Source organism: Lissotriton vulgaris, chromosome 4_1, assembly GCF_964263255.1.
Source record: "Lissotriton vulgaris chromosome 4_1, aLisVul1.2, whole genome shotgun sequence".
Classification (NCBI taxonomy): Eukaryota; Metazoa; Chordata; class Amphibia; order Caudata; family Salamandridae; genus Lissotriton; species Lissotriton vulgaris.
In genome coordinates, this window is record NC_141691.1 from 132,832,015 (window position 1) to 132,853,346 (window position 21,332).

General features: G+C 44.5%; 1 protein-coding gene across 2 annotated transcripts in view; it reads right to left on the bottom strand.

Moving 5' to 3' along the window:
• The window catches only part of LOC147718470 (ligand of Numb protein X 2-like), a 177,704-nt gene that overhangs the window by 35,948 nt on the left and 120,424 nt on the right, over positions 1–21,332 (bottom strand). For both annotated transcript variants that reach the window (XM_086918393.1, XM_086918394.1), the window contains exon 6: positions 2,421–2,606. In XM_086918393.1, coding sequence (XP_086774519.1) covers positions 2,421–2,606 — 186 coding nt within the window. The remainder of the gene's footprint in view (positions 1–2,420; positions 2,607–21,332) is intronic.

Genomic DNA, 21,332 nt, shown 5'->3' on the forward strand with positions numbered 1-21,332 from the left:
TGACCTAGCCTCAGCAGGAGTATTAATAGACAAATACTGGATCATCACGTGGGGGTGGGTAAATGGGGGGCGGGAGTCCAACAGTTATGGAGCAGACAGATTGTTGGCTTAGATAATGGCATCTTTCGGAATCTAAACTGGGCTCTTTTGCCAGCAATGGCTTGAGCTGAAAAGCTGTTTCGGCCACTTAAGTCTAAACCCCTTAATACTGCAGCAGGAGAATATGGACAACCTTTCCAAAGCTGTAGCTGTGACTGCATGGTAGCTTCTAGGCAGGTCCAGGTCTTTGTGGTGTCAAATACCAGCCTGTGCATCAATGTCTGTATAAACCAAGCACAAGTCCTCCTTGGCAATAGGCATAAATCCATTATAGGACCGACCATCCATGAGGTACCTGCTGAAGTATCTTGATCAGATTCAGGACTTGAGCAAGACTGGTCCTGTAATGTTGGTAGAAATAGAAGAAATGGAGTCAGGGCTTGTCATACGGTTTGAGAAACCGCACTACAGTTAGTGGTGCCAGCAATGGATAGGCAGGAGTTGTACCAGAGATAGTGGGACCTTCATTGGCACTGAAGGAGCAGGATAGGGTACTTACACTTTGGACTCTAGCATTCAAGGAAGAGATGGGGATGGAATACAGCAGTGAGGTAAAATATGCACTCTGATTAGAGGGGAGCTGGATAGGCTTATACCACTCTCCTTATCCTGCTGTGCGTGGCCAAAAGGGGCAGGACAGTCTACCCAGCAAATAGAAACCTACAGTGACAGGATACCTAGGAGATGTACCACCAGTGCTGATTAATTTCGTATGAGCATTGTAGAGTCCTAACAAAGACAAATGAAAACTCCTGTTCTTTGTAGATCTAGATCAGCAGGGAGGGAAGTGAGCAAGCGTACTCAGAGGCACCATTTTGGTTGGCCTGAAAGGTGGGCTAGTGCATTTGCTGCTTCTTGTGCCTCTTGTAATTTGGCAAGGGACAAGTGGAATGCCTTAAACCCTGAGGGATGCAGGTGTTCTCTGATTTTCCTATTGACAAGGCTTACATTTTCCAAATGGAAAGTCACCTCCCTTCTCAACTATTCTGCTCAATTGTGGTGTGGTGGATGAGTCAAGAAAAGGATTTGCCACATCAAGCTGGGAGGACAGACACTGCCCACAGTAGAATCTACGATGTACCACAGAATACAAGTCTCCAAAGTCACCGGAGGGAACTGAGCCTTTCAAGGAAGATGGTGCATACAGAATGGTCCAATAATTACAAACTTTCTGATAAAAGTAAATCAAATTAGTGTGCACAAGTAGTGTATCACTCACTGATCCAAGAGCGTAACTAGGAAATGAAAAAAGCATCACTCCAGGGGTAGCGTCCCCTGTATGCACAGCCAAATGTCCCCAAGTGGAGTAATCCAATATTAATCAGGCGTTAAAATGTTCATCAGGTCTCAATATGAATTTATTCAATTCTCAGACGATTACTCATGAATTCCAGAATTCATCTCATTCATGTCTTGAAGACTTAAGTAAATCATATTTATGCAGACCCAATGCATTTCGAGGATTGCACTCTTTTGCGATCCTCGACTAAGACGTCGGAATCACGTTAACTCACTCATGGCAGTGCAAACTCCCCTGATGATGGGCTTTGTTCGCCCGAAATGCAGGAACTGATACTTTGTCATTTGACCGAAGCCCTGGAAGTAGAGTAGCTCAACAAGCCTTGAAAATTGTGACCAGTATGAGGGACTGGCAAATTCGCAAGGTGAACTACTGATGAGGAATTCTCCACCCTGATAAAGGACTAAGCTCGACCGGATGGTGCAACACTCACCACAGCAGAAGGGAGTCTGGCTGCGAAAGGTTCATCAGCATCCCCTAGTTGAATCATGACAGCTATTCAATAGACTATGCACTCAACTTGCACCGAGCTAGAGAGGTTGTCCACCAGGTCGAGGCAAGGGGTCCCAGGTAGAATGTCTTGCAAAGGAGTCCCAGACCAAGCCTGGTAGAAGATATACATCCCTCCTGACTACATCTGGATAATTAAAAGCCAGTGTCTGGGAACCAGTTCACCTTTACTCTGCATGCAAGCCAGGCATTTCAGAAGGGGCTTTATATTGATGGTAGCGCACAGAGTGACCTCCTGCTTTGGACTGCAGTTACTCATTCAAGAGAGACAGAGTTTTTGCAGGTCATCTGCATCAATCATCTGGTTGGTGACACGACCAAAAAGACTTAAAGCCAGAATGTTGTGACAAACTCCACTAGACAGCAGGGTACTGAAGGTTGAGAATGGAAAAGAACAAGGGTGTAAGAGTAGTTATACATTTTTGACACAGCACAAATTAGGAGACTAAAGCCAAAAACTGTGAAGCATAAAAATAAAAGAAGTACAGCTCCACCAAACAGTAGACCTCACCTTCTGGTAAGTGGACCTCCGTTTGTAGGTACTCTGGTTTGGCCGCCTCCGCTGACGAACGGGGCTTCCTCCATTGCTGCTGCTGCTACTGCTCCCGTTGCTGGACGTGCCGCCATCTTCGGTAACATCAGGAACCTGTGCACCAGCTGGTCTCAGTACCACAAAGTTAACTCTGGCTTCACTGGACTGCAAGATTGGAAAAATACATTAAGTCTTTGTATGCGATACCAGCAATAGACTCAACTGTAGGATTCATTGCATATATATTCTAAAGCAGATCTACCCTATTCTGCTACTTACATAGTCACTATCCAGTTTGAAAGTAAGGAAACTGCATTTAGGGGCGGGGACAGGAAGGTAAGAGGTCAGGTTCACATGTGCACTGCTAGGATTATATTTATGTCAGTAAAGGTTCAAAATTCTTTAAAGTGACATCATTCTCTTTGTTTTTTGAAACATTTTCCGATTCTTATTGCAGGTGTAGGCAGCTTCTAACTAGTTGGGAAGGATGGAGAGCAGGATGACAGTGGTTACCAAAACTTTTTGATATTGGCAAATTGAAAAGTTTGCCAAGGACTTTCTCAAAATCTACGGTGATTAACTTTAAATATCACCGACTTCCTAATTTAAGAAATACTCATTCAGTGTAGGTGTAAAACAGTGATGGCAAAGTAGGCAACATTTCTGCTTTTCTAAAAGATGCAGCACATGTGAACACTTCTGCAATCACCAGCTGCACTACATAAAAAAATTACAAAGTTTACATGATGAACATCGTCTATGATTTTAGTTAAGTGCTTGCACTGCGAAGATAAAGAAAAAATGCCAGCTAAACAATGCATGCCCTTATTAATAGCCTCGGGTACAAACAAGCATTGCTAATGTCAATAGGTGTGGCCCATAAATGAGAGTATCTTTTGTGTCACTAATGGGTGTACACGCTCAATAAGTCATCAGACATGCACTTTCGCTCATCTCTGCACGCGTGCATCCATTCATCAGTCCTCTGACTCAGCCTTCCATTCACCTTGAGACACAACCACAACAACATGAGAAAGAAAGAAAGAGGAAGAAAGAAAGAAAAATAAAGAAAGAAAGTGTGCTGGCTTCTAAACACGGGGGCATATGTTTGAAATACCAAAAATAAACATAGCAGAGGGTGTTCATCTCGCAAAAGTATTGTAAACAGTCTATTGCAATTTTAAAGTTGTAGCATGGCCGCTACATACAGAACCAACGTGTTGGCCATTTTGGAATGGCAAAACCAGGATACACTATGGACAACACTCCATAATCTCCTACTTTAGAAAGTGGCCTTGTGGCAAGGGGTGCACTGCAGATAAAATCAGTGGCAAGCAAACAAGTCATTAGCACTGCCTGGAGCACTGTAATATCGTTTTAAGTATTACAATAATAAAGAAAGAAGTAAAGAAATGAAAAGGGAACTATAAAAAGGTGGGAATTTAAAACAGAAGGACTCGCCAGCCAGTTGTGCGACTTGAGCGCACTCATTTTCAGGGGGATGTAAACATGTAACCAAAAAACGTCATCATTTAGAGAGGACAAATGAGCCAAGACGAATACGGACTGAATTATTACCCTATGCAGCTCACTGCCATTTATACTCTGCTTCCATCCATGACACTCAGACGAATGGAGGAACAGAGTGGACCCAAAGGCCCTCTATGTATCTAAATGGCCATATATGGATGCATGTATTATTTAATGATTTTTCTTATCACAAGATCCTGGCAGACATCTAAGAAGATATTCTAGAAAGAATGATCACAATGCAGATCTTCTCCCACTAGGTTGTCAGAGGCAGTAAACACCAAAATCATTCCCTACAAAGTTAATTTGACATTTAGTGTAACAAAATACCTATTCATACGGTTTAATACAGAGAAATAACAATCCACCATTACCTGCCTGTTGATTTTAACCTATGCTTTTGATAACCAATATGTCAATCCTCATAATAAACGGATCAGACCTATGGCAACAATAACATGTTTTCCTAGTCAACCAATCAGGCCGGTTATCAATGACTTATCACCTTAACCAACAGAGGCCACCCGTATTGAGCATCGGCGTTCCCATAAGGCAGCCATCCGGCATAAAATTGCATAGTATATACAATTACAGGTGTCAAAGAAAAATACAATATCTTTTAAGAGGGCATAACAAGGATTTGGACAGTACAAATCTTCTACACTAAGGGTTTGTCAGCGGGATTAAAAGCACCAAAATGCTTCCTTACTATGGTAATCTGTAGGCTTCAGTATAGAGAATAACAATTTACCCTTAAATTGTCTATTGACTAACATATGCTTTTCACAATCAATATGCCATGCAGACTGCCTTTATCGTAACTTTTCATTATAAACAATCAGGCCCATAACCTTTATCATTGGTTTGTAAGCATAAGCAACGCAAGCCTACTGTGTTGGTTTAGAAGCCTTCCTACAAGCCCACCATCTAGTACACGTCATACATTTACAAATATGTACAAAGTAAAGCTGTCACTGCAATGCAAAATTCAAACTAATGGAGCCTAATACGGATTATCATAGTGCAAATCGTCTATCCACATGGTTTGTTCAGGTTGGCCACCAACAGCGAAATCATTGTCCATTACAGTAGTCTGTAAGTTTCGATGTAACAAGATGCCTGCCTACAGGCTTTAGCACAGTGCAATAACAATCGACCCTTAAAGGCAGTTTGCCTTTAACACATACATTTCACAACAGGCATGCAAGGCCTACTTGCTTTGTCATTACTTTTCATTATCAACAGATCACACCTAAGCAATTTGACATAACTTCTTCCAGTTAAATGATAAGGCCTCTACTCTTTATCAATGGGCTTGACACAATATACAGCCCACACCGACTGAAGTGCACAGAAGGTGGCTACCATTATGCACACATTTACAAAATCACAAATATACAAAATTGCAGTTGACAAAACAATACACAGCACCTCTCAGTAGGGCCTAACTAGAATCATCACAGTGAAATTCTACTCCCAAGGTTTTTCAGAGTGGGTGGCCTATTTACAATATGCTTTTCACAATCAATATGTCAGGCATACTGCGTTTACCGCAACTTTTCATAATTAACAATCCGGCATATTGCCTTGATCATTGGCTTTTGACCACAACCAACTTAGTTCATTGTAGCGAGCATAAACGTTTCACAAGGCAGCCATCCAGTATACAGTCATAAAAGTAAAAATTTTCACAAAATTTCAGTTCGGCAAGGAAAAATACGCTCTCCTCTAATGGAGCTTAACCAGGCTGTTCCCAGTGCAAATCTTCTATACCCATGGTTTTTCGGCGGATAACCAAAATTAAAATCATCGCCTACTAAGGTGATTTAGGAGATTCCATGTACCAAAAAATATCTGCAGGCTTTAATTCAGAGTAATATTAATCTACCCCTAAATTCATATGGACTTTTGCATAAGATTTTCACAATCATCAAGTCAGGCCTACTGGATTTTTCGTATCTTTTCATAATAAACAATCCGGCATAAATACTTCATCATTGGCCGTTCACCACAACCAACGTAGTCCTTTGTAAGGAGCATACTTTTTCCACAGGGCAATCATCCGGTACACAGTCGTAAAAGTACAACTGTATACAAAATGACAGTTGGCAAAGCATATTGGCATTTTACCTAATAGAGCCAAGTAAGAATTACCGTCTTGCACATTTTATATCCCCATAAATTTTTTTTTTTTTAACTTTATCGTTTTTATTAAACAATACACAGAAAGAAAAAAGGCACGTTGGTGTACAGTTACATCATCTTTTCAGAGTCACCATCGATATTTGTTTGGCACATTTGACAATCATCCTTTCCCTGTTACAGTTCTTATCAGTTACACGTTGAATTAATCCCCCCCCATTTACCCCCTGTAGACACCATCCTCAAACGTAACTCTGGAAGCTGCTCCTCATTATCTATAAACCTTGTTCTGAGATCTGGCAGTCCTGGCTAGATTGTGTGTTGCGGTCCTCCTGCTGCCGGAGGGGTTCCCTTAGAGGCTGCCATATGTCTTTTGGGCGAGATGTGGGTGGCTGTAGTTCAGTATATAGCTCGCTTGTGGCGTCACAGTATGACATGCTCTTAATCCAGTTTTTAACTGTGGGCTTCTGTCTGGTGCCCCTGCAGATTACTATTTCGCGTTTCGCTAGGAGCATTGCCACTGCTATATTCCCTATAAATTCTTCAAGTAGATCACCAACATCAAAACTGTTGCCTACTACAGTACACTGTGAAATTCCATACAAAAAAGTACCTGTCTCCAGGCTTTAAAACATTGTAGTAACAATGCATTCTTAACAGTCTACTGCTTTTAATGCGTAAACCCAATGTTGAAGGGTGAAGGCTTCATCAGTTCATTGGGAAAAGATTCCATACGTTTGACCTCTATCATCAACCATTATTACAAAGCCAGTAGGCTTGATCTAATTATTGTAAAAAGCATGCATTACCAAACAGCCTATTTAAGTGCACATAAACTTGCAACCATCACGCATACAGATATAGAATTACACATATGTACAAGAAATGCTGCTTGCAGAACAATATACAACCCTTCTTAAAAGGATTTAACAAGAATCATCACAGTGAAACTTCCCAGGGTTTGTAAGAATGGGTGGCCAACATCAGAACCCTTGCCTACTACAATCTGAAATTCCATGTAACAAAATGCCTATCTGTAGGTATAATACAGAATAATAAAAATCCACACCTAAATGCCTATAAACTTTAACATACACTTTTCACAATAGATACGTCAGACCTAGAGCCTTAATCATAACTTTTCATAATAAACAGATCAGGCATATAGCCATGATCATTGGCTTGCCACATAAACTCCATCTGGCTGCATCGAGTACAAACTTTGCCACAAACCAAAAAGTGCAATACATGCAATCTTTTTAGTGGAAGCACACACATCTGGCCTCTCAAATCCTGTACTCAGGGGGTCAACATGTGTGTGGAATCTAAGCCGCTCTCTCAGTAGGACTCTGAAAGCTCTTTTTTGTTGATCACAAAGTCAGATGACAGTTGCACTGCCAATTCAGACCTAAAGATCCATTAGGTTAATAACTGCCCTGCTCTCATCTGTGCAGCTACCAGAGAAAAACACCATAGGCACTTGAATAGCATTACAATGTCATGTGTGTACCCTTGAAAGTTCACGCTCGGTCATCTTGATAAATAAACAAAATCATCACTGCTGTGTAGAAGGCAAGCACTTGTTTGTGGAAGCACATAACTTCTGCCCAATTAAAACTCGTACTTCTGGCTCCCAACATTTTGGATGGAGCCAAAGACCTTTTCCTTAGGCCAGATGTACAAAAAGTCAGTTTGTGATTTTCTAATTATGAATTTTTGTGATTCTCGATTAGGAAATTGCAAACTCCCATGTACAAATATGTCTTAAGACACATTTTGTGATTCCCAGTGGGTTGCTAATAGACCTACCTCATCCATATTTATAAGGTAGGTCTCCCATTGGGAATGGCCTTCACTTGCAGGGCTGATGGCCTGCTGGGATCAGCAGAACACCAGGTCTATGATTGTTTTTTACATAAAGAATTTTTTTTGTACTGCATCCAGTTTTCCCTAAAGGAAAACACGATGCATTTAAAAAATAACAAGCACTGGCGTTGCCAATAGGTCTCGCAGTAGGAAAGTTGGAGCTATTACAATTGCAAATAACAATGCCTTTTATTTTTGTTTTCATCTTAAAAACATAAAGGGCTTTGTCATTTACAAAACCAATAGCTCCAACTTTCCTACTGCGAGACCTATTGGCAACGCCAGTGCTTGTTTTATTTATGTGTTGGTTTTGAAAATAGCAAAATTAATAGCTTTGTCAGTTACAATGTCAATAGTTTTAACTTTCGCAAATGTGACACCTATAGCATTTGTAATGCAACGCGGGTTGTATTTACGTGACTTAGATGTATTGATATTACAAATAACAATGGCTTTTAATTTTGTAAATAATTAATACTTAAATAAAAGTTAATGTAATTTATAATGGCAATAGCTTAAACGTTTGTAAATTACTTGTGAAGATTATGCTCAGTGTATTTTATTGTGACGAAAATCCAAGAACATTGCATTTGCACCTACACACACACAGAGCCACACACACACACATATAGATGTGGTGGTGGTGGATTTAGGGGATATGGTGGTGGTGGATGTGGTGGTGGATGTGGTGGTGATGGTGGATGTGGTGGTGATGGGGGTGGATGTGGTGGTGGTGGTGGATGTGGTGGTGATGGGGGTGGATGTGGTGGTGGATGTGGTGGATGTGGTGGTTGTGAAGGTGGTGGATGTGGTGGAGGTGGTGGAGGTGGTGGAGGTGGTGGAGGTGGTGGAGGTGGTGGAGGTGGTGGAGGTGGTGGTGGATGTGGTGGTGGATGTGGTGGTGGATGTGGTGGTGGATGTGGTGGTGGATGTGGTGGTGGATGTGGTGGTGGATGTGGTGGTGGATGCGGTGGTGGATGCGGTGGTGGATGCGGTGGTGGATGCGGTGGTGGATGCGGTGGTGGATGCGGTGGTGGATGTGGTGGTGGATGTGGTGGTAGTGGATGCGGTGTGGTGGTGGATGTGGTGGAAGTGGTGGTGATGGTGGATGGGGTGGTGGATGCGGTGGTGGTGATGGTGGATGTGGTGGTGGATGTGGTGGTGGTGGTGGATGTGGTGGTGGTGGTGGATGGGGTGGTGGTGGTGGATGTGGTGGTGGTGGATGTGGTGGTGGTGGATGTGGTGATGGTGGATGCGGTGATGGTGGTGGACGGTTGGTGGTGCATGTGGTGGTGCATGTGGTGGTGCATGTGGTGGTGCATGTGGTGGTGCATGTGGTGGTGCATGTGGTGGTGCATGTGGTGGTGCATGTGGTGGTGCATGTGGTGGTGCATGTGGTGGTGCATGTGGTGGTGCATGTGGTGGTGCATGTGGTGGTGCATGTGGTGGTGCATGTGGTGGTGCATGTGGTGGTGCATGTGGTGGTGCATGTGGTGGTGCATGTGGAGGTGCATGTGGAGGTGCATGTGGAGGTGCATGTGGAGGTGCATGTGGAGGTGCATGTGGAGGTGCATGTGGAGGTGCATGTGGAGGTGCATGTGGAGGTGCATGTGGAGGTGGAGGTGCATGTGGAGGTGCATGTGGAGGTGCATGTGGAGGTGCATGTGGAGGTGGATTTGGAGGTGATGGTGGATGGATGCAAATGTGAATGGGTGGGTGAATGGATGCATGGATACGTTTATAGTTGATAGGTGTAAACTTGGATGAATATATGGTTGGATGGGCGTGCCTGCATGCGAGGGTGGATGGGTAGAAGTGGCAGCACACGGAGATGGATGAAAGTGTGAATGGGTGGATTTATAGAAACTGGATAATTTCAGATACAATTTATAATAAGAGGCGTTTTGCAGGCAGAGAAGGTAGCATTTTCTATTGCCTCAGAAGACATGGTTGATAAGTAGGTCCATCGCACTAGTGTTAAGATAATTTTGAGCCTTAATATATTTAATAGATCGGTTGGGAAAATCATCCATCTATAATACCATGAAACTGTGTAATCATTCTAAAATGGACAGTTTTTTCTAAGCTAACAAATCAGCCACTCATTAAAATGCAATTCCTGTACATTTTACATGTCTCCGCAATTCGAAATAGAAAGAAAGCCGGGTGGCAGAAAAAAATGACGTTTTCTAGCCCAGAGTCTGTCTGTAAAGGTGTTAATTCTATAGCCAAAACGCCCGACTACAGTTGCGAATTGCATTAGAAACCTGGTATGAAGAAGCCATCGGAGCAGTTCTCAAACGACCCTCCCAGAAAAAAAAATATATACTTTCGAATTAATTGGTAAACACAACAAGCGTACACATGGCGGAAACAAAGTTATCGAGGTAAAGCTTTGTAAATAAAGGGTGCAGTCTGTAACACTTACCTCGAACGAGAAGTTTAAAACAAAGTAGGGCAACACTGTATCACCCTATCCATGTGCATTTTAGCAACTGAACGCCATATATATATACGAATTTTGCATATATAGGTCCGAGTTTAGGCGTACATAAAATGTTGCGTTAAAGATTCAAACTGCATCTTAATCCACTTAAATAAAGTAAGAACCCATAATTAAAAATAAAAGTCACACAAAAACTCTCAATCAGGCGAGGTTGGTGAAATTACATCAGCTTGATTCACCATAAACACTTTTTTAGCAAATGAAATCAAACGTAATTTCCCGAACCGCCTATGTACTGCAGCCTCTGTTATTGTGAAATAGTAAATATTTGCTTAGGAGTCAGCCCATGACAGGCCGCCCCGCTTCGGCCTGATGAGATCAACATTATCAGAGCGAGGACGGTCCAGGCAGGGGCAGTCCTCTTTTCATATCTAACGCCTCTAAGATATAGCACCCGCGCTTAGATGCTCGCTGACAATTGTTCACGGGCGTTGAACAAACATGCTCTGTTGTGCATATTCCGCAGCTGTTCCAGCCCCAATCAAACAATAACACAGGGTAAAATGTGTCAAAGCATCCAGCATGGCCTACCCTTCGCTGGAGTTTGTTCCACTCCACGCGCTGTAGCTCTTGCTTGACACGGACTTTGTGACAGAAGTATTTTTTTTCTGCTAAAAATAAATAAACAAACACAAAGTAAATAAATAAAAAAGGTGTCTCTCACACTTCATTCATCGCAAAGAGCTTGTACAATGCGGTAATCATCACGCGCGACATGGAAATACTCCCCACATAGGATAACAAGTATGCACAGAGACTAGCACGTGGTGTCTGCCTGGCAGTGCTTAATTCGAGCCGGTGGTTTCTCGATATTCATGATCAAGCCTGTTGTGATTTCCCTCGATACAGTGGGCACACACAACCTCAGTTCCACACCAAGACAACCAGTGTCAGTAAGTGGAAGATTAATGTCCTTCTGCCACATCTGCCTCCACTCTCATAGGATAACAAGTATGTGGATCAAAAGAAAAGTGCGATTTAGTGCATGGGGGAGGGGGCATATTTACAAGGCCGGGAGAGAAAATAAAGAAAAAACAATTGAGGCGAGAGTGGAGAAGATAACGAGATAGACGAAAGGAGGGTCCGGCTGGGAGCTGGGAAAGAGGCTAAAAGGGCTGAAAGGGAGGGGAGAATGCACGTAGCTCATTCCAATAAAGTCTGGTGGGGGGCGGGGGTGGGGAGCAGGCATATGGTGTTTGAGTGAGCAGCCTTTGATGTGCGAGCGAGTGGGAGGGAACAGCAGGGGGCGGAGATGCAGATTGCCTTCAAGGCAGGAGGCAGGCAGAAGGCTCGGGCAAGCTCGGGCAAGCTCGTGCACGAGAGCACATGCACTCGTGAAAAACCTCTTTTTTGGGCTCATGGTGAAACTCTTGGTTTCACTGCTATAGACTCGTCCTATTCCATTCCTGCGGAATGGAAATAGGCCGAGACCTAAAAATGAAAAGCTACCTTTTCATTTTTTAATGGACCACTGCCTGCTCTTAAAAAATGTTGGCGCCTTTGTGGATCCCTTTCCGTTTGTGAATGCGTTACCACCAACTTGAAGTTGGTGGTAACTGTGAATGTTTCGCAAACGTATTCTCAGTCGCAAAACATTCCTACATACCAGTGCCACTCGCTATTAGGAAGGGACACCCTTAACACAGCCCTTCCTAATACGAGTCGCAAACCCTGACTCACAAAATAGGGTTGGTATACGACAAAAAAGCATTTTAGAGATTGCAAAATGCCCAAAGGGCCATTTGCAACCATTAAAATGCGTTGTACATCTGGCCTCTAGTGATTCTCACATAATTGTCTGGCAACAGCTGTGCAGTCAAGCCAGACCATAAAAAATGGATCTAAACATTAAACTTTCCCTTTTATTCTAATATGAAATGATTCGCTTTAGTTTTCACCCAACTTGAACTATCCATTAAGTGTGTTCTGAGCAACTAACAACTTTCCCCTGATGTGACAAGGCGTCAAATGTAGTAAAAATCAAAGGTGGGGGCGGGCAGGGGGCAGTACCATAAGAAGGGGTAAGTAACAGTTCCATGAGAATTCTCTTATAGAGATCACCAGCAACTTCAACACACAGTCATAGCTTCCTGTGAAGTACATGCTTTTTCAAAAGCGGTAATTAGTGTTTTCTGAAGAAATCTTTAAAAGAGAAAGGGAAAAGTAGCTCATGCATATTTAGCAATTTCTGAATCCCGGTCAGATTAGAACCGGAAATTTGACGTGACCAGCATGAATTTTTTAAGACTCAATTATAATGTATAAATGAATCCTAAGTTGGGTCTTTCAATTAACCAGACTCAAAATGGTATGCCACTATTTGGTTTTCGCATCAGAATCTAATAATTTGCGTGGCACCTCAATATGATCTGGGATTACCAAGTGGCTCTGCAGCTCCAGTGGAACTTTATTCTCCCTCCTCTTCTGGAGGTACTGTTAATTTGCATTGTACCTCTTGACCGGTCTTCTAGTACAAGAACTCCAAAGAAAAGGGAAGCTGGTGCATATGTTATGTTGACTTTACACGTCCCTTTGAACCGATCCCATGTTTATTTAATCATCATGGTTAACATTGTTGTACTCTTCTGCTTACGTTATACCAAGCTGGCGATCATTTATAAAGCATTGGTAGGAACTGCTGTTACAATAGCTCCCTTCGATGTATATCGCTGGTTGGTGCAGGGTTGTGTCAACATGATGTAACCTTGCACCAAACAGTTTTATGTTGAAAAAGAAAATCCTAAAACAGGATTTTCTATGGTGGGGGAACATTATCTATATTTTACGGTCCTTCTCTGCTAGGGTTTGCATGCCGGTGATGGACAGTAAAAATTGCTACATGTCGTTCCATCTAAATTGGGTGGGCGGACATGTAGCCATTTCTCAGACAGCTCTTACTTCTCGAGTCATTGGAGAAATGTGGCTACGAAGATGCAGCCGTCTCTGCCATGGCCAAACTGATGGCTGTCTGAAATTACATTGGGCGGGCGGACCACTATGTTGGCAAGGAGAGACCTAATCGCCGCCACGGAGTTGCCTTCCTGCCAACTTGTAAATCGGACCTTTACTCCTGGCTCCCAGGTCACAAAATGCCTCTCAAGAACACCTTGTATAACAGGGAATACACAAATTTGTTCCCATTATTCTGGAGGCCTGATCATTTACCGAATTCTTTCTGTAATAATTGAACTCTGTATCTCTGATATTGCATCGTTAAGATAAATCGAAATATTGTTGGCATACAATGAGATGATATACTGTGTCTGCAATAATAATTCCCATATCCCTCCCTCGGTCGCTGAATCTACCGGCTAGCAATTCTAACACCCTGCAAAGATTAGGGGTGAGAACGGGCATCCCTATCAAGTCCCTCACCACATGGAAGGCATCCTATATTGCTTTTGTGGTTTTTACGCTTACCATAGGACGGGCAGAGAGTAGCCAGATTTACCACAGCGTCAACTCCCTCATGCCAAATTTCGTAAGCACTTAAAATTAAGGATTCTCAACTGACCAATTTGAAAGGCGTCGCCAGGCCAACAGAAATCAGTGTCTGCAAGATAGCTTCTTGTGCAGAATCCATGACCTGTATAGGAGCCTAATGCTGAGTGATGCGTTCCAACCCAATGCAAACCCATTGCTGTCGAGCGGACCAGCTCCAGTAGCACCTTCTGTAATTGACGAGCTAAAATCTTACTAAGTAGCTTATAATCAAAGTTTAGCACGGACATTGGTCTGTGCGTGCTCGGTCTAGTACACACTGAGCACTTTTAGGTATTAAGACAATCAGTGCCTCCCTGGCTGTACTTGGCAAGGTATCATTCTGGAGCACCAGTTTGTACACTGTGAAAAGTCTTGGTCACAGATTGGTAACATAAGTTTTGGAAAAGGTTGTAGGAAGGCAAGGAGTGCCCGGCATTTTCTTGGATATTAGGTTAGCAAAGCCCCCTGAACTTTCGGTATGGTTATTGATGCATCGAAATCTTCTGTTTCTTCAGGGGCGCGACTCTGCAGTTTTGTGTGTTCTAGATACACCTTTAAATTATTTACGTCTACAGTCTCTGCCGCTGCATATAGGTCCTCATAGTAATTCTAAAATATTTTGTTAGTATTCATTGGGACATGTGGCCTATATTGCCTTCAGTATTGTAAGTGGTGCTCTCTTGTGTTGAATAAGGCAGGTGAGTAATCTCCCACACTGGTCACCCTGTCTTATTGTCATGTGTTTTCTATTATCATGGTATTTGAGACAATGCATTAGCTAAGCATGTTTCCCTTTGGCCCCTGCTGTGGATTGCTTAATTGATTCATTAACAGTACTTGTTTGATTAATACATTTCAAGTTTCTGCATCCTATCAGGACTTTCAATGAGGTGCACCTCAAAAAACCTATGTAGCACATGAGTTGTTCTCATGCAGCACCCCCATACAACTGTTTTAAATGCCTCCCATACTACCAAAGCACTGGATGCTGTGCCATAATTTTTCGTTAGGTACTAACTTACTGCTTGTCCTATTTTGTTTTCTGAATACAGGGTCCTCAAGTGCAGCTGTTTTCAGCATCCACGGGGGGATGGGTATTCTGTCACATCTGCCATGTTTTTGTTTAGCCTCTACTCTCCAGGTGTATCTGTGCTCAATGGTACTATCTCGCATCACCACTCCAAGTCCCACCCACCGGCCCCGGAAGTCCTTGCAGCCATCCAGAAGAAAGGCCAATCAGACAGATCTTGTACCTTGGGGACCTTCTGGAGACCTGCCATTTCTAATCGTATTGGGTGTGTATTCATAGCAAACTGGATTAAACCTTTTCATTAGTAACTTTATATTGGATTCTGCATTCAGTCTGAATATGTGGCTCCCTTTTTCTCTATGGCTAGCAGAAACAGTTTGTTTGTCAGGTCTGCTACCTATAATTTTTAATTTGCTCATTAGTTTGAGGCTGAGTAAGAGCTACTTTTTCTTGATGCCTTCCCTTCCTGAATGTATGTATCTTCATCCTAGTCTCCATTTCATACCCCAAGCTTGCAAGACCCCAATCAATGATTAAAGTACTAGTGTAAATAAAAGTCCATGTAACATTGATACCCATGATGGCATGCCAACCTGTCACAAGGGTGAGCCGCACTTCTTACAATATTTTGCCCTAATCCTGCCACAACCCCTATATATCCCTACACTTCCATGTGTACTCTACAGAGTACAATTAAAGATATCCTCTTTTTCGCAGAGGCTGATATCACATATATTGAGATCATTGAAGTGCTATTGTGAGTTGCAGCCTACCTGCGTCCCAGATTGCAGTGAGCAGAGTCCAGTAAGTGGTAAGGAGGCAGACTAGTGCAGTCTCTTTCCTAAAAAAAAGTCTAAAAATTCAATTTTCCCTACCTGTGATTGCATCATCTTATTTTTTTCTTTATAAATTTCTTCAATTGTTACATTTTAAAATTGTAGTTTTAACCTGCCAGTGATTGCATGATTTATCCCATCTTTTTGTGTTTAAACTGGTGGTTTTTCCTGCCTGTGACTGCTTCCATTTAACCTGTTGAATTGTGGGATTTGCAGTCCAAACTCTGTAGTTTTTCCCTCTCATTCCCCGTGACTATCAGTTTTTCCCTCCAAATGTCTCCTTTGCTCTGTGCTATGACCTGTATGTTAAGCAGTGCACCCCCAGCGACCATTTAGTGTTAACAAGTCAGTAAAACTAAACCCCCTTACCACCTGAGACAGCAGTAATCTTCTGTAAACTGTTTAAACTGTGTTTTATAGGGACTGTGCACTTTGTTTTTTGGCCAGGAGAGGGAGTAAAGTTTCATACAAATAGTGTTGTTAGAGGACCAGTTTGTTAGGGCCTTACCAAAGTGTAGATTGCGGCTGTCTGTGTCCTTTGAGATCTGTGAATATATGAGCAGCTTCCAACTCCCTGGCCGGCAAACCTTGTCTGAGGTAGCTGGGACCTTCTATAGTCGGATATTGTTTGGTACATCGGTACACTTATTGGTGGTCGTATCTGATGTTTCGACTAGATTAGGGTGAGTGTCCTCATTTGTTGGGTATTTGAGGGTTGTGATTGGTTTCTGGGTCTGTGATTCAATCAATGTAGGGTTGGGACTAGGGCTAGGGTTAGGATTTCTATTGGAAGTAGGGACTTGGGTTTCCAGTGTAATTGGTTTTTGGGATTAGGTTGGGACTAGGCCTTTAATTGAAGTAACGATTAGAGCTTCTGGTGTGATTGGTTGCTGGACTATGTGTGGGACTAAGAGTAGGGTTGGATTTCTATAGGAAGTAGGGACTAGGGTTTCCTGTGCCATTGGCTGCTTGGACTAGGGTTGAGACTAATTGTAGGGTTAGGGCCTCTATTGGACGTAGACATCAGGCTTTTTTAAAACAGATTGGGTGCTTGGACTAGGGCTAAGATTGGCTGTAAGGTCCTGGTCTCCTATTGGTTCTAGATATTAGGGCTAGTGTTGTAATTGGATAGTGTTAGGGCTAGGGTTCTCATTGGCTGAAGGGGTCACCTGACTACTAGGGCTATAAACGGCCAAGGCTTAGGGTGTTTCGGCCTGGGCGTCGAGGCTAAGGGTGGAGAGGACAAGGGTGAGTGCCTGTTTGAGCCTGTTGGAATGCTGCCTATTTTCTCATTCATTAATACCCACCCTATGTATTTGTCCCTCTGTATATAAGCATTTATTTTCAGATAAATAGATATGCGCCTATCTTTGTGTATTGCTTTGTATAAACATGTACAATAATTATGTTGTTCTAAAAAGAAAAAGTCACCTTTGGTCTACATGTACTTGCTGCCAATGTGCATCTATGTACCTCCATGTACTTGGATCTATGTGCCTGTTACTTTTTCAGCAAAGAGTATATCCAATGCACTACCCTAATTCTCATCCTGTACCTCTATCAATATCTTTGATCTGCATATACTTACCTCCTTTATGCATCTATATACTTTCAATATACTTATAGATCTATATATGCATCACTTTCTTCGAATTTAGCATTTCCAATGCACTTCCCTATTTCTCAGCCTATACTTCTCTCAATATATCTTCTAGCCCAACTTTGACTCATCTCAAACTTCTCTCTACTACTCTTTCCAATTCACTACCCTCTCACCCTATACATCTATTATATCCTCTATACCCACTCTCGTTTACCTCAAACCGCATACCACTACTATGTTCCCCGATATTTCCATATTCCACTAAACTAATTCACCACTAATCCTATATGGGTTCCAGAGTAGCGTGCTACTCGCCAACAAAGCGTTTCAACACCTCATTAGGGTTACAAGCGCTATATAAATGCTAAACTTTCTTTTTTTACCCCTCCCAACCCTTCTCAATCCAAATAACTGACTAACATATCCACCACTCAAATTACGTAGTATTTCACTATACTAATTTTCAACACTAATCCTTTATGGGTTCCGGAGTAGCGTGCTACTCGCCAAAAAAAGTGCTTCAACACCCCATCAGGGGTCAGAAGCGCTATATAAATACAAACCTTCTTTCCTCTTCTATCCTTCTGCTATCCTTCCAAATCCAAATAACTAACATATCCACCACTTCAAATTTACTTGCATGTTCCACTATACTAATTCAACACTAATTCTCTATGGGTCCCGGAGTAGTGTGCTACTCGCCGAAAAAGTGCTTCAACGCCTTGTCAGGGGTAGTAAGCGCTATACAAATTCAATTACAACACAATACAATCCTAGGAGGTGCCTAGTGCAGCAGCAGTCTGACTGGAACTTAGTGGGCTATTTCAACCACAAAGTTCAATCAATCAATCAATCATGGACATTTGTAGAGCGCGCTACTCACCCAGTAGGGTCTCAAGGCACTGGGGGGGGGGAGTGGACCGCTACTGCTCGAAGAGCCAGGTCTTGTGGAGCTTCCTGAAGGAGAGGTGATCCTGGGTCAGGCAGAGGTGGATGGGGAGGGAGTTCCATGTCTTGGCTGCCAGGTAGGAGAAGAATCTTCCCCCGGCGGTGGCTTTGCGAATGTGTGGTACGGCGGCGAGGGTGAGGCTGGTCGATCGTAGCTGGCGGGTGGGTGTGTAGAAGGTCAGGCGGTTGTTGAGGGGCTTGGGGCCCAGGTCGTGGAGGGCCTTGTGTGCGTGGGTGAGGAGCCTGAACGTGATCCTCTTGCTGACAGGGAGCCAGTGCAGGTCTCTCAGGTAGCCGGAAATGTGGCTCAGCGTGCTTCCAGATCTCCGGGAAGGTGGCGGTGTTGAAGGAGGTGTTGATGATGTCCTGAAGTTGGGGTGCGATGGAGGAGTCGGCCTTGTTGAAGATGTGGTGGGGGCAGGGGTCTGTTGGTGATCCGGAGTGGATTGTGTTCATCGTGCGGGTGGTGTCTTCGGTGCTGACCGGGGTCCAGGCGCAGAGGGTGGTGGTGGGGGGCGCTGGTTCGGTGATAGGGTGCGTGGTAGGTGCGCAGAATCGGTTGTGTATATCTGCGATCTTGCGGTGGAAGAATGAGGCGAGTGAGTCGCAGAGGTCTTACGAGGGGGTGATGTTTTTTCCGGTGCTGGGGTTGGAGAGCTCCTTGACGATGCTGAAGAGTTCCTTGCAGTTGTGGGCGTTGTTGTCCAGTCGTTCTGTGAATGCGGTCTTCTTGGTGGTGCGGATCAGCTGGTGGTGTTTGCGGGCGGCGTGCTTGAGGGCAGTCATGTTGTCTGTGGTCTGGTCGTGGTGCCAGGCTTTCTCAAGGGTGCGGTAGTTCTTCTTGGAGTTCTTGAGTTCGTCGGTGAACCAGGAGGCTTTCTTGCTGCCGGGTCTGCTGGGAGGGTTCTTCAGTGGTGCAAGATCATTAGCGCAGTTGGTGAGCCACTGTGCGAGGTTGCTGGCTGCTTCATTGGGGTCCGTTGTGCTGGCGGGAGGGTTCTGGCGGAGGGCAGTGGTGAGCTGCTCGGTGGTGATCTTGCTCCAGCTCCTGCGAGGAATCTGTTGCGGGTGGTGGTGGGTCGTTGTTCTTCTGAAGCTGAAGTGGATGCAGCTGTGGTCAGTCCAGTGGAGTCCGGTGGAGTGGCTGAAGGAGATGTACTTGCTGGAGGTGAAGACTGGGTCAAGCGCGTGGCCGGCGAAGTGGGTGGGGGTGTTCACCAGTTGCTCGAGTCCGAGGTTGGTGAGGTTGTCCAGTAGGGTGGTGGTGTTGCTGTCCTTGCTGTTCTCCAGGTGGAAGTTGAGGTCCCCTAGGAGGATGTAGTCAGAGGAGGGGAGGGCGTACGCGCTAATGAAGTCTCCGATGTCTTCGCTGAATTGTGTGCGTGGTCCCGGGGGTCTGTAGATGAGGGTGGTCTTGGGATCGGTGTGTATCTGGAAGTGTAGGTGTTCGGCGGCGGTGAAGGTGTCGTTGGGGTTGGTCGTGATGTGGATGGTGTTCTTGTGTACGATGGCGATGCCTCCTCCAGTCTGGTTGACGCGGTCCTTCCGGGTGATCTTGTATCGGTCCGGGATGGCTATGGCAATGTCAGGCGCTGAGGAGGCGTTCATCCAGGTTTCTGTAAGGAAGGCGACATCTGGGGATGTTGTGTCGAGCAGGTTCCAGAGTTCGACGGCGTGTCTGAGGACGGAGCGGGTGTGGAGCAGGATGCAGTTGAGGTGGTTGCTGCTGGTGCTCAGCTTGTCGGGTGCGGTGCAGGTCCGGATGCAGGTGAACTTGCAGGCTTGGCAGGTGAAGGGTCCGTGGGTGCGTTTCGGGGTGGCTCGGTAGCAGGCGGGGTTCCGGCCGGGGTAGAGTGCGTTGAGGTTGGCGGCGTCGTAGGTCCGTCGCGTGGACTGGCCTCCTCGGGGGCTAGGGGTCCTGGCGCTGGGCGCGGTCCTGGCGCTGGGCGCGGTCCAGGCGCAGACGTGACCGCTGCGCGGGCTCCTTATGAGGCGAAGTGGGAGGGCTGATGAGCAGCTGGGAGGCGGGAGCGGGGCGGCCAATTGGGTACAGTAAGAAAAAGAGGGTGGGGCCGCGAAGGAGCAGCGGCGGGAAGCGGGGAGCGGGTGGGGGCACCAGAGGGATTAGCGAGGCACGCTAAACAAAAGCACAAGTAAATACCAAGGCAGAAGTTCAAAACACAGGTACAGGAACAGAAATAAAGTGGGCACGAAAATCGGGCTAAAACGGAGCAAGTACAGGAAAATAAACAAACAATGAGCACGAAAATCGGGCCAAAAGCGGAGCAGGGAGAGCGAGCAGCAGCGAGGGGGCGCCGCTGGCGAGCCGTGCGACGTGGGGGGGGGGGGGGTGTCCTGAGGTCAGGTCAGTTGTGATAATGCTTGGGGTGCCACGTCTTTCTGCTCTTCCCTCAAAGACATAGGCTTGTCCTTTTAGGAATCAAATTATTTGCATGAGTTTCCACACATGCTCTTTTAACTCCTCTGTTCTGATATCATCTCCTCAAGCCTATCCTCAGTCTGCTTTACTCCCTCTCCTAATTTCTTCTTGTCATCTCCAGCTTCAAATGCGCACCATAATTGTATTCAGCGGGTCCATGCCATATCACAACTGCACATTTATTCTTTTCTTTGGGGCTGGTACTCAGCCTATTGATTGCCCAGGAACTAAATATCAATCTTCTGCGTGCCAATCATCTGGTCCACGGGTGAACATTCTGAAGAGCACAGGATTGTTTTAGAATGATACCATGCTGCCTAACTTGGGTAAATGTAAATCCTCTTAAGTGTCCCTTTTCCTCTGTATGTATAAATGCTGAATCTTGCTCAAGGAGTTTGTATCTAGGAATATGACAAATTAAAAGAAGGCCCAACTTAATTGTGAGGTTTGGTCTGCTCTTCAACTCCCACTTATTTTAGAGGTGTTTGAAAAATAAGAACTGCCACT